At 40.6% G+C, this 14819-nt stretch overlaps 1 protein-coding gene across 1 annotated transcript in view; it reads right to left on the minus strand.

Annotated features, from left to right (window-relative positions):
• The window catches only part of tmco3 (transmembrane and coiled-coil domains 3), a 30251-nt gene that overhangs the window by 1449 nt on the left and 13983 nt on the right, over positions 1–14819 (minus strand). The window contains exons 6-12 of the mRNA XM_017701849.2: positions 13804–13896; positions 10982–11168; positions 9994–10111; positions 5222–5417; positions 4057–4207; positions 3356–3435; positions 2756–2905 (exon numbers count right to left, since the gene is read on the minus strand). Of these exons, the coding sequence (XP_017557338.1) occupies positions 2756–2905; positions 3356–3435; positions 4057–4207; positions 5222–5417; positions 9994–10111; positions 10982–11168; positions 13804–13896 (975 nt within the window). The remainder of the gene's footprint in view (positions 1–2755; positions 2906–3355; positions 3436–4056; positions 4208–5221; positions 5418–9993; positions 10112–10981; positions 11169–13803; positions 13897–14819) is intronic.

Genomic DNA, 14819 nt, shown 5'->3' on the forward strand with positions numbered 1-14819 from the left:
ACTAGTGTTGTAGTACTTGAGTCTTGTCTCAAGAGTGTAAATTAACAATCTTGAGGTCACTGGACTCGGTGAAGCCTTGTAAACTTTGCTATGATGACAACATTACTTATGTTACAGCCCGTGTTAACCACCATTTTATCCTAAAAGTATAGCTGCGCGAAAATTTTATATCACAACACTTCAATTTCAAGTTTGCATGATACACGATACGGCTGAATTTTTTTGTTGCTGCATCAGTAAAAACAGTAGACTAGCTGTTTTGCAGTTGTCCATCTACCACAAACAAACACAACACTAGAATTAAACAGGCTGTTTTTGTTACTGTGTCTTTAAGACGGATATATGTAGATGAGATCTGTTCTGACTGGCTGACTTGTTTTGAGCCTCATTTTAAAAAAAATAGGCAGATAGACAGTGTACAAATATTGAAAATAAAAAAAAATTAATTGAAATCAGATCTGTCACAATTATTGCCCCCTATAAATTCTTGAGAATGAAATTTAAGCAAAGTATATTCCCATTCTATTCATATAGTATGCTTTAATGCATTTAGAAACACTTAAATGGTCAGCCCTCACCTCCTGATTCACTAGATTCACAAATATGTATGAGATCATAAATCATGAGATGAAACAGGCCAAATTCCCTCAGTCAGACATAGTTATGAGACAGACCAGCAGAAACAATATTGATGTATGCCAGAAGAAAGTTTCTGCTGTCATGGGCCAGCAAACTCAAGCAGTTTGCCAAACATTACAGGAACTTTCAGTGTGACTGTGTTCTACAGTCAGATAAGATAAGGCAATAAACACCAGAGGTGAGTTTGGCGTACACACAAATGTAGCCAAGCAGAAAAGTACCCCATCCCCACTGTGATGCGTGGTGGTGGTTCTGTGATACTGTGGGGCCCTGGACAATTTGCTCATATACGTGGTATCACAGACTCCATCAAGTACCAGCAGAAATAAAATCAATACCTGACCTCTTCAGTCAAGAGGATTAAACTGGGCCATAGTTTGGATCTTGCAGCTGTGAATCAACACAGAAATGGTTCACTGATCATAGAATTATGGCTTTGCCATGGACACCCTGTCACCTGACCTAACCCCCACAGAAAATCTGTGGGATGAGATGAAGAGGAAAGTCCACAGTGTGAACCTCAGAATCTGAAAGGTCTAGAGAGGTTCTGTGTGAAGGAATGGTCGCAGATCCCTTCCCATGTGTTCTCCCGTTTCTTGAAACATTGAGGGCGAGACTCAGAGTTGTTATTTTTGCAAAGGGAACCTGCACAAACAACTAATCATTTTTCTCAATCATTGTACCTCAAAGAGGTTTGATTTTGCTAATCTTTTGAATGAAAGATCAAGCATGCAAACATGCAAACTGTGCTGCCGGCAAGGAACCTCAAACTAGTACAAGTGACAAAAGTGCTTTGCTAAAATCTTGGTATACAGTGATTCTTCACATGACGATTACAAGAAAGGTCGCCAATGGGATACCTGCAGCTGTTCCAAGTAGCAGTAGCAGCCAATTTTGACTTTTTCTCCATCTTCACTATTCGTTTTCAGCCAACTTTCCTACAGTCATGTCATATGCAGCTAACAGGCCTCACAAGGCTTCACACAGTTTGACAGCAGAAATGAATAAACATTCTTTAATCAGGTTCTGAGCCGAATTGTTCAAGTGCTTGAATCCATAGGTTCCACTCCACACGCAGAGACATTCCACCTCGGTTGGCATCACCTGGCACTTGCCACAAATAAACCGAATTTCTGTCTTACAAGGAGTCGCGGGTATGCCCAGCAAGTCACTGGTGGGTTCAACATCCAGCTGAAGCATTTCTTTATGTGTTTACTCAAGTTCAAACATATATGGCTGAAGCTCATTTGTGCTGAAAGTGTGGTTGTCAAAGTCGTAATCGGACACTGTTTTGATTCTCCAAGTGCACTAGCTTAGCTTTTCTGCCAAGTTACCTTGCCAGAGAAGCTCACTGCGTATTGTGGTACAAGTTGCTGGCTGCCCCACTATTCACAGATGCAGAGACACTTATTTTTGTTTTTATAGACTAAAGTATGACATGGCGTGTTCTAAACCACATCGATGGGGGGGTGAAACCAAAGTGGATATGAATGTGTTTTTAGCAGGTTCAGAGATGATTTTGGGCATATATTCATGAAGATGAGTCTGGTGACAGTCCAGAAAGTCCAGTGTTTGTTTGCAACAGTAGCAACGTTAGCAATGTTAGCATAGCATAGTGTTTCCCACTGTACATTAATACAAGCACAAGTCAGATATTAAACATGTCTTGACTAGTCAACTTATCTGTGATAAATCACTTTAATTACATTTTTTTCACCAAGCTATTCCTTTAATGTAATGCAAAATATCAGGTTTTCCCCTTACCTAAAATGGTACGTTTGCTGTCCAAAACTTGCTTCCCATGTTTAGCACTGGAGCTACAAGGCTAACGCAGCCTAATAATTGAAGCATATTAGCAACCTGCATGCCTACTTCATCTTATACTTGCTTAAAACCATGTTGAATTGTTAAGTAATGTCATGTAGACTTACAGATAAAATTAAGATTTTTTTAAATATATAAAATTATGTTATAGTGTCCAAAAACATACAAGCAAGACTATTCCAGATGACTTAAAATCTCTATATCATGGAAAACCAAATTCTCTTTTTTTAAGTTTAACTACTTAATTATCATGTTGAAATTTAGAAACGTGATTTAAGATCACAGAGCTCACCTCTCTGGAGATGATGCCAGCCCGGCGGGCGCGGCTGCCCAGGACAAAGGAGAACTCGCTGACTTGCGCCAATCCAGCCGATACCAGCCAGCGGATGTGGCGGGAGCCGAGGGGAAGGATGGCAGACAGCACCAGCACTGCCATAACAAACTTAGAGGGAGAATGTGGAATGACAGCAGAGAGAAGAAAAACTGTTTGGAACTCGTCTTTGAAGAGATGGAGGATAAAGTGTGAGTGAGCAGCTGAATTATTATTATTAAATAATATCTACAGTCACATGAAAAAGATTGAATACCCCTTTCAAATGGGATAATAAGTTAAATACGGTTAAATATGGCATCTGTCTGCACATTTTTGTGCACAATTTCTGTGAGTGAGGAACAAAATAAAACAAGCATTATATGTGCAATAAATTTTGCACAGGCCACATTTAGATTTTAGTTTTTTATCTGACATGTTAAATTCAGCAAATAAATAGTAACTGTGCATTAAAATGTAATTCGAATAAGACGTATCAATTATTTTCGTAAATCAAAAGAACATGTGATTTGGCTAAGTTACCCCTGAATGTTCGCATGCATACGATTTGCAAGCAATTACCTTCATGATCACCAGTGATAAGGTGAGAACCAGAAGGATAGTCAGCTCATACAGGACAAACGTTGGGAACACATGGAGCCCTGTGAGAAATAATACAAAAAACCCAATCACTTTTGCGTATGTTAAAATGATCTCTACTGCCCTGAAAGCCAATTTAAAATTGAAATGTGTCATTTTTACTTTGATAGTTCTTATTACACAAGAAAATAAATCGATAAATTGATCTGTTATGTTCCATCCAAATGTAATGAATTTCATCCACTTCTAAAACGTCTTCTGATTTTTGATTACATCAATGTGCACCAGCATACAAGGAAAAATAATAGTAGCCAATAATATCATGTTTAACATCCCCACCCACGACTCTCCACCCATCATCAAGCAAAAACAAGTTCCATTCAGAAATACACCACAGCACGAAAGGAAGACGCACTGTGATTTGCGATTTACATTGCCTTTAAAAGCAGTGTGCACTCAAGGTTTTCTTCAAGTTGACGCAGCAAGTAACGTGATTAAATGCAGTGGTTCTCAACCTCATGTAATGCAGATCGTTAGATTTTCTCTGCTATAACACATCTGATTGACCAAATCGCCTACTGAACTGAGGGATGTTAGAGCATGGAAAAGACATGGTGAAGAGCAGGGATAAAGATCCACTCGGAAAGAAGCAGAAAAGCCATTCGGCCTATCAGCCTACTCACCAATAGACGCAAAGAAGATAATAGCTAAGAAGTCCCTAATTGGCTCAACACAGCTCATGATCTCTCCGGTGACCATGTGACCCTGTGAGGAGAGGAGGGCTCCAGCAAGGAAACAGCCGAGTTCCATGGAAACATGCAGGAAATCTGTCACCTGCACAGTTTGGGCATGTTATGTCATGTTCAAGCATCACAAGATAACCTTACAAATGTGAATATTAGTTAGGCAAAAAGTCTAATGCTAAAGTAGCTAACAAGTACTAGAAGCTAACAGCTCACAGGCTGGCATCATTCAAACAGCATGCCTAAATCATCACACACTCACTTCAAACCACGCTGAGTTGTTAAGTAATCTCAATTAAACTTGCTTGTGTGTTTCTGACACTATATAACATCATCTTCAATCATAAACTGGACAAATCATTCCACCACCTTGTCTTCTTTCCACAGTGCACCCTGGTGCCATCACTTCCACAGGTCAATGACACATACATGAAGATGCGGTAAAAAAAAAAAAAAGAGACTCATCGAACCAGGCAACCTCATTGCTCTACGGTCCTGTTACTTGATACTCTGACTCAGTCATCTAGCCATAACAATTTGGTCCTTGTCAGAGTCACTCAGGTCTCCTCGCCAGCCTATTTCTCTCGCATTCAACACGTCGACTACAAGATCCAACTGTTCACTTACCATCTAATTCCAAGACCTTGAAATGCACTGTTGATATGAGATAATCAACATTACTCTCTTCATCTGTATTCAGAATCACAGTCATTGTCTTTTGGCACATAGCTGTATGTTGTATAGCAACAACAAAAACCAGTAGCATCCACCCTAAATTTATCTGTGATTTTAGAAACCACTTAAGCAAGTCTTTTTGAGTCTAACTCACAACTCATTGTGGTTTGGGGTATGCATGTATTGAGTGTCATGATGCTAAAAGGTAAGGTACAGACTTAGATTACTTGCTAGCTACACATAGCTCCAGTTCAAACTTCAGTCATCAAATATGTCAAAATTTTGTATATTTAAGGTAAGGGGACAATCTATCAAACTATCACTTTCAGTCAGCTCAGTCAGTGTCACATATCAATTCAGCCACTTTGGCCATCTCTAGGACTTAGTGAAAACATTGAGTTGGTTGCAAGGACATGACAACAACACTCACTGTCAGCATTAAGAACACAAATGCTGTGGTCCCCAGCACAAGTATCTCTTTGTTTCCTTTGCTCTCGGTATGTAGCTTCCTGTAGAATGGACCAATCAGATGAGACCTCAGGAGCCAGCAGAGCAGCAGCACGACAGCAAAGGAGACTAAAACCTGAGCCAGAAGCACCAGAGCACGCAAGCCTCCAATTAGTGCACTGCAACAGAGGAGAGCAACCAATCAGATGCAGCTATGGGGAAAGGCAACCAATCGGAATATTCAAATAGTCAAATAAACAAATAATACACTGACATATTTAACAAAACGATGTTAGGTCATGTGTCTTCTGAGTAGAGCTCACTGTTTGGATTATGTACAAAGAGTAGTTACAACACATTTCAACATATTTGGACACATCCGGTTGTCATTTAAACAATGTTAGATAAAAGGCGATAAAATTTAACAAGTGGCATTTAATCCCTTATAATCCCAGGTTTCTAACATATTCTTCTTCTTCTTTCGGCTGCTCCCTTTAGGGGTCGCCACAGCGGATCATCTGCCTCCATCTTGGCCTATCCACTGCCTCCTCTACTTTTACACCAACCATCTCCATGTTCACCTTCACTACATCCATAAACCTTCTCTGAGGTCTACCTCTTCTCCTTCTGCCCGGCAGCTCCATCTCCAGCATTCTTTGACCAATATATCCACTATTCCTCCTCAACACATGTCCAAACCATCTCAACCTGGCCTCTCTGGCTTTATCTCCAAACTGCTCCACCTTCACCTGCCCTCTGATCTGCTCATTTCTAATCTTGTCCATCCTTGTCACTCCCAACGAAAATCTCAGCATCTTCATTTCCGCCACCTCTAGCTCAGCCTCCTGTCTTTTAGACAGAGCCACAGTCTCCAAACCGTACACCATAGCAGGATGCACTACTGTCTTGTAAACCTTCCCTTTCACTCTTGCTGCTATCCTTCTGTCACACATCAGCCCTGACACCCGTCTCCACCCACTCCATCCTGCCTGCACCCTCTTCTTCACCTCTTTTCTACACTGTCCATTGCTCTGGATGGTTGACCCAAGATATTTGAAGTCATCCACCTTTATGACCTCTACTCCTTGCATCTTTACCTTCATTCACACACATGTATTCCGTCTTGTCTCTACTGACCTTCATTCCTCTCCTCTCCAGTGCAAACCTCCACCTCTCCAGATTCTCTTCCACCTGCTCTCTACTCTCACCACAGATTTCAATGTCATCTGCAAACATCATGGTCCATGGAGCCTCCTGCCTGACCTCATCTGTCAACCTTTCCATCACCATTGCAAACAAGAAGGGGCTCAAAGCTGATCCCTGATGTAACCCTACCTTCACCTTGAAACCATTTGTCACTCCAACTGCACACCTCACCACTGTCTCACTATCCTCATACATGTCCTGCACACTTTTCAGCTACACCTGACTTCCTCATACAGTACCACAGTTCCTCTCTTGGCACCCTATCATATGCCTTCTCTAGATCCACAAAGACACAATGTAGCTCCTTCTGACCTTCTCTGTACTTCTCTACCAACACTCTCAACACAAAAATTGCATCTGTGGTTCTCTTTCTGGGCATGAAACCAAACTGCTGCTCACTGATCTGAACCTCTCGCCTTAGCCTTGCTTCAACAACTCTTTCCCATACCTTCATGGTGTGGCTCATCAACTTTATACCTGTACCAGTACACTGCTTCTCCACTCATCAGGCATCCTCTCACTCTCCAGGATTTTGTTCAACAACCTGGTTAAAAAGTCCACTGCCTTCTCTCCTAAACATCTCCATACTTCCACAGGTATGTCACCTGGACCAACTGCCTTTCCATTCTTCATCCTTTTTAAAGCTGCCCTCACTTCCACCTTACTAATTCTCTGCACTTCCTGATCCACTATCTCTTCCCCGTTGTCCTCCTCTCTCTGTTTTCCTCATTCATTAGTTCTTCAAAGTACTCCTTCCATCTACTCAACACTCTCTGTTCACTCACTAGTACATTTCTCTCTCTATCCTTTATCAGCCTAACCTGCTGTACATCCTTTCCAGCTCTATCTCTCTGTTTAGCCAAACGATACAAGTCCTTTACTCCTTCTTTACTGTCCAGCCTCTCATACAGCTCATCATAGGCCTGAGCCTTTGCCACCATTCTTTTTGCTATGCGACTAGCCTCACAGTACTCCTGCCTACTTCCTTCATCTCTCTGGTTATCCCACTTTTTCTTAGCTGCCTTCTTCTTCTGAATACTCTCCTGGACTTCCTCATTCCACCACCAACTTTCCTTGTCTTCTTTCCTCTGCCAGACGAAACACCCAACACATTCTTGCCAGTTTCTCTCACCACCTTAGCTGTATTTTCCCAGTCCTCAGGTAGCTCCTCACTGCCCCCAAGGGCCTGTTGCATTTTTTCCCTGAACTGCCTGCAACCATCCTCCTCCTTCAGCTTCCACCATCTAATCTTTGGCTCTGTCTTCACTCTCTTCCTCTTCTTTGTTTCTAATCTCATTCTACAGACAACCACCCTATGCTGCCTTGCTACACTTTCCCCTGGTACCACTTTACAATCTCCAATCTCCTTCAGGTGGCATCTCCTGCTAAGGATATAATCCACCTGTGTGCACCTCCCTCCACTCTTGTATGTCACCCTGTGTTCTTCCCTCTTCTGAAAATACGTGTTCACCACAGCCATTTCCATTCTCTTTGCAAAATCTACGACCATCTGACCTTCCGCATTTCTGTCTTTCACACCATACGTACCCAGCACCTCTTCATCCACTCTGTTCCCTTCACCAACATGTCCACTGAAGTCTGCACCAATCACTAATCTCTCCTCTCTAGGGATACCATCTACCACTTCATCCATCTTACTCCAAAATTCCTCTTTCTCCTCTAACTGACAACCAACCTGTGGTGCATATGAACTGACCATATTCAAAATCACACCATCAACCTCCAACTTCAGGCTCATGATCCTGTCTGACACTCTCTTTACATCCAGAACACTTTTCCTAAGCTGCTCCTTTAGGATTATCCCTACTCCATTTCTCTTCCTCTCTACACCATGATAGAACAGTTTGAATCCACCTCCAATGTTCCTGGCCTTGCTTCCTTACCATCTGCTCTCCTGGACACACAGAATATCTACCTTCCTTCTCTCCATCATGTCTGCAAGCTCTCTGCCTTTACCAGTCATTGTCCCTATGTTCAGAGTCCCTACTCTAACCTCCACACTCCTGCCTTTCCTTCTCTCTCGCTGCCTTCTAACCCACCTTCCTCCTCTCCTCCTTGATGGTCTTCGACCTACAGTAGTCCAATTTCCACCGGCACCATGTTGGTCAACAGCACCGGACAACGGCGGTCGTTGTTAACCTGGGCCTTGACCGATCCGGTATGGCAATCATATTTGTGATCCGCATGATAGTTTTGGCACAAGTTTTACGCCGGATGCCCTTCCTGACGCAAGCCTCACCATTTATCTGGGCTTGGGACCGGCACCAGTACACAAAGTACACCCCTAATGGCTGGTTTCCCAGGCTTATAACATACTAGGGTTTATTGTTCACTACAGGGACTTCAGTGCAAACTGGCTGAGCTATTCTTGGGTAAAGAAGTGTGTAATGAAACTTTTGGACAGCCAGTGCATCCTGGCCATTTTTGCCATTCTTTATATAACTGTAATAAACAGAAATGCAATTTTCCGACACAGAAACAGTAAGCAGTACACTTTACATGCATCACTTATCACACACATATCACTACTTCAAATGTATTAAACTGAAATTAGGTGCACCCGATAAGGTATTTTTAATTAGAAAACAATTAACAAATACCTTGGAGCATTCTGTTTTATTTCAATCTTAGAAATCTGATCTAATCTGCTCTTTTTTATTTAAGTATACAGTATCATCTTGATTACATCAAAATAACTCTCTCATGCCTTCATGAAGAAGTTTGTAGATGCTTAAGGTTTAAGGAGATTTCCAAAATATTGATCATCTATCATTTCACTGTCTAGAAGATCATCTATAACTGGGGAATATTTAATACCACTGCCAATTTGTCCAGGCCAGACTGCCTCAGCTAACTTAACCCCAGAGCAGAGAATAAAACGCTTAAAAAAGTCTCTAAGAATCCCAAAATACAAATCACAAGATCTGCAGGTAGATCTTGCCATTGTTGTCATCAAAGTACATGAATCAATAAGAAAAGGCAGGGCAACACTAATTCATGTGAAAATGAATATCTTCTGGAACAATAAGCAATAGACAGATGAGAAAACGAATCAGTTGCTGGATTAAAACCCAATTTTGATCAGAAGAAACTCTTTACTAACTGTAAAGCACGGTGGTGGAAATGTTATGATCTGGGGCTGCTTTGCTGCCTCAGGGCCTAGACTTGCAGTCATTGAACTGACATACCAGAGAGTGACTGAGGCAAACTTGAGGCCATCTGTCCTGAAGTTGAAGCTGAAGAAGTGCACCTTCTAACAGGTGATTCCAAAAATACAAGCAAATCCATCACAAGCAAGTTGTGCAAAAGGAAGGAGTAGCCTAGATCTGAATCCCATTGAAATGCCCCCCCCCCTACAGGAGAAGCCAGAGGTTTGTAGATAAAGTTAGTACTACCAAAAGAGGGGATACCAGTAACTTTTCTTTTTTTTTTTTTTTTTAAAGAAAAAGTAAAAGTTACAATTATGGTCAAAAATATCCCCTTTGCATGTGTGTGCAGATGAAGCTGGTATGTTTGTGTAATATTTACCTGTCCACGTCTCCATTCCCAACTTGGATGAGGGTTGGCATGATGGCGATAAACAGACCCAGCTGAACATCCTGCATTACCAGCATTCCCAAAAGAACACTGCTGTAGTCCAGTTCACCTACACACATACGTCAGCAAACCACAAAAACAGTGCTGGAGTAATTTGAACATTATAGCCTACTTTATATGCTTAAGTGCTTGAATCAAGATTTTTGAAACAGTAGTTCTCACAGAAAAGTACTGGATCTACTTTTCTAAGTGAAAATACGCTTACACATCCACAGACCACACTTAAATATGGCATTTTCATTTCAACATACTCTAAAAAATAAAACTTAAAACATAATTTGTTAAATAACTTTTGCATTTTTGGTCACCTTTCATGTTTTTTTGCCCAATATGTTAAATTCAATAATCAGTAATCATGCATTAAAATGTGCAGGGTGTTCTCTGTCGAGCAGTGGTCCCAAAGCCTCCTCCTGGAGATCTTCTTTCTTGCCAAGTTTAGTTCCAACCTGCATATAACATGCTGTCCCACCCCTCAGGTAACAAAAAGGCATCTGATCCAGCCAGTCAAGAATTTCTGAAGAAGTTAAATGGCTGGAGCAGGTGTGGCAAACTGCATTTGAAACCAGACTTCACAGAAATGTAGACGTTCAGGACTAGACACATTTTTGGTGAGCGGATCATGTTCAAAACACTCAAACCACATTTGCAGGGGGCAAGAGGCAGACCTTGCCCACATTTAACACAAGTGTAAATGGAAGAGTTTCCTGCACATGTATAAGGTTATGTGAGTGTAAAATGTAATAGGAAAAGATAAAAAGGTAAACAGGACTGACACACGTTGATGTGCTTTTTATGTAAGAAAGTAACATCTGATCTTATCAGTTTGTACTGGGCACACAATTTAGTGAGAAGTGAATCTGGTTTATTCAGATATAACCCGGATTCAAAACACTTCTTTATAGAAGGTGTAAACACTTACCGTCCTTGTCCCCCCTGTTCCCAACTGAGAGGAATCGCGACACCAGAGGAGTGCTGGACAGCGACAAGCAGCTGGAAATGAAGACTGTCTGAATGGGGTGGAGCCTAAACATCTGTCCCCACACAAGCCCTGCCCCCACCATCAGGAGGCTAAGGCAGCTGGAGCCTTGAACAGAGATCTTCCAGACCTGCAGAAAGGACAACAACAAAAAAATTCTTCAGCTGTTCATGGATGTCAGTTTGTAATAGTGATGTACATATCGCTGCTGTCGGAACAAAGCCTCGCATCTCCAAAATGGTAACTTTACAGGAGAAGGAAAAAACCTACTTTACTTTTAATGTAAGACAATGGAACCAGATTTTTCTCCAGGCCAATTTGGGCCATTACTTTTGGTCCGTTCATCATGAAATTTACACACAATGTAAAGGACAACAGGTATTTTCAAATTGGGTCAAAAACTGAAAAACGACCAACCGGAGATACGAGGTGTTGTTCTGACAGCAGCGATATATTTGTTAACGGTTATGATGACACTGGCATTTGTAACATTGTTATTGCTGAATGCTACACTTTGCAAATAAGCCTTCTAACCAATCACAATGTCTTTACGATGTGTTGTGAGCACCCTGACATTAACATTTCCAGATGGGTGTTTTGATGAAACGATGTAGTCATATATTCAAACATATGTAAATCATTTTGGACCAAATAGAGCACCCTATCTTTTAATATGTCACATTATTGTCTTGCTAAAACTGGAGGAAAGGAATATTGCACTAGTAAAATCTGCCCATATAATCACAATACTAGTATTTCATCCATATCACACAGCCTCATTTTGTAACTGATCTAATGTTACCTCTGAAGTACTTTTTCAGCCACACAAGATTGTTTTTTTTGTCTTCTGAGCCTTCCAGCATAAGGGTGTCTTTACCTCTAAGCTTTGGCTTTTGGTTGTAGTCATAATGACACAAATTTCTAGACCCAGTACACAAAACTGCCCCATCTACATAAGCCACATCTTTAATCATGACACCATGTTTTTACATGCAAATCAACCATAGTGACACATCTTTTTTTTTAACAGCACAGTTTGAGCTCATCAATATCATATCATTTGTTTATATGCAAAGATATGAACTAGTGATGTATTACATTTGAACCCAGCTTGAGTTTTCAAAATGAACCACCCACTGAAAACAGACAGCCTAGTAGCTGAATGTCAGATGAAATATGACCTCCTTGTGTTTTATCATGAAATATGTTCACTGCTGTGCACTACTACTCATTTAATTTTATTGGAAAGCATAAAATATTCAGTGCCTTCTGGGCATTGTGGCTTAGGTGCATGAAATATGAAAAATTTTGAATAATGACCACATTTATCACCAATATAAGCTCAGAATATTTCCTATGTTTATTGTATGTACAGTTCCACTCTTGGAACCACCTGTACGTCTGCATGAATGGCTCCTACACTATTAAAGAACCTTCCCTCATAATAATACACAGATGTTTTTAACACATAGACAGTGATGTACATTACTATATTATAAAAGGAAATTCCACCTATTTTACTAGTGTCTCTATAATTCAATCATTGAGATGTAAATAGTCATTCAGAGTTGTGTAATGTGAAATGGTTCATTGTAGAGAAACTTGATCAGATTTTCTTTACAGTGGTGGTGATAGGTACCAGGGGTCTCATTGTCCAAAACACAAAGCTTTTTTATTTACTATCCAAAATGACTTCTTTTTTTATGTAATGCTGATGATGGTAAAATGATGGTGATGGACTATTTTACCTCACAACCCCCTGTATGTACAGCTTCACCATGAATGGACTGAAAAATTGCATTAGACCAAAACCTCAGAATAAGCATAAAACCAAGTCATCTGAAAGGCAGTATATTCACAACCATTTCATATAATAACTTTTTGTGGTGTAGCTTTTAGAACCATTAAACTCTTCAGAACTCTGATTCCTATCACCACCACTGTGAACAATTCTGATACTTAGGCTTCTTAAGAACTGCATTAAATCACTATGGATGACTCCGTTTACACTTCAACCATTTACTTATTGAGAAATTTAAAAAATAATGGTGAAATCCCCCTTTAAAAGTAAACATTTGTACATTTTTACTTCATTAAAATCGCATTTGCATGTTCTTAATTATATGACAAAGTATATGTCCATGAAAACACGCCGTCTCTCACAATTTGGTGGGTTATCAGAGCATCTTGTGCATTTATACTCTTAATGTCTTATATGTTCACTACATGTCACTCTGCACAGGATGTTGCAAATAAAATCTTGATCAAACTCCATGCCAGACTGTATGTAAGCTGCATGCCAATGTCCTGTTTACAATATAAAGCTATATTATAATAACAGACTCAATCTGATATAGCTGCAGAACAATCCTGTGCTTTTCCGGTTCTAACAGTGGCCTGACAGCATTAAACACTGCAGCTTAGCACGATCTACAAATAGTACTGGCCTTGATATTTGACAACTCTGAATGACTAATCTAAATACTCTCCCACACTCATAAGCAGAATAAAGTGGGTACATAAGCATTTTATTAATTCACCACTTTGGAGACAGTCAACACCCACTCTAGCATTCCAAAAAAATCCACAGAGCAATTAGGGAAGTGTGAATGATTGAGAAGGACCCAGAGAACAGCACTGCAGTCAGGAAAATGAGCAAATGCATATAAGAGAACAGTGAGAACTCCAAAGCTGTTCTGATCAAGTGATTAACTATGCGAATCATGAAAACCACAGAAAGTAGTTCAAAGTGTGCTTTTCTTTACCTTGTGGAGTCGTTCAGGAGAGAACTCAAGACCAACCACAAAAAGAGTGAAGAACACACCCAGCTCCCCCAGCGTCTCTACCTGAACCATGGACTACGGAGAGAGAAAGACATATCATGCTTAAAACTTGCTCAAAAAATGCTCAAAACTTACATTACCCATACAGTAAAAATAAAAAAGTTATTAAAAGTCATTAAAGTGAAAGCTGTGGCAAGAAACCAACTTTACATTTATATTTTCCTGTTACCCCAGAAAAAAAAAATCCACCAGCCAAGATGTGTTTGGTTCTTTAATGTTGCACTAGAGCTACAAGACAAATATAGCTAACAAGAATGGAGGCCTTTACACTATGCAAACTCCAAGCAATTCCTGCGTAGGCTCAGGAAGGAGGCTCAGGAAGTTTGGTCTGCCTCCTCAGATCCTCAACAACTACTACAGGTGCACCATGGAGAGCATCCTCACAGGCTGCATCACTGTCTGGTACAGCAGCTGCACTGCCTGTGACCGCAAGGCCATTAGAGGAGTGGTGAGGACGGCAGAAGCCATCATAGGCAACAAACTACCAGCCTTACAGGACGTCTACCAGTCCGGTCAGACAGCGTCACCCAGCACACAGCCTGTTCTCCATCTTACCATCAGGCAGGAGATTCCGCAGCATCCAGACTAGAACAACCCAGTCAATTAACAGTTTTTACCCACAGGCTGTCAGGCTTCTGAATAAGCTGTGAAGCTGTTCCCAACTACCATTTCAGTCAGTCACTGTCAGTATTATTATCATATCATCTCTGCTATGGACAATAACCCTTTAACACTAAGACACTTTAAATAACAATAACACAGAGTCACTTTAAATAACAATAACACAGAGTCACTTAAGCCACTTTAAAATGTATATTGTCTCTATATTTTGCCCATATTTTCTCTAGATTTTGTGTATATTTAATATATTTCAATTTGTTTTTTTATATTTTACTTTTACTTATGTGCTTTCTGTAGAGTGATTACCTGAGCCTCAC

Source organism: Pygocentrus nattereri, chromosome 12, assembly GCF_015220715.1.
Source record: "Pygocentrus nattereri isolate fPygNat1 chromosome 12, fPygNat1.pri, whole genome shotgun sequence".
Taxonomy (NCBI): Eukaryota; Metazoa; Chordata; class Actinopteri; order Characiformes; family Serrasalmidae; genus Pygocentrus; species Pygocentrus nattereri.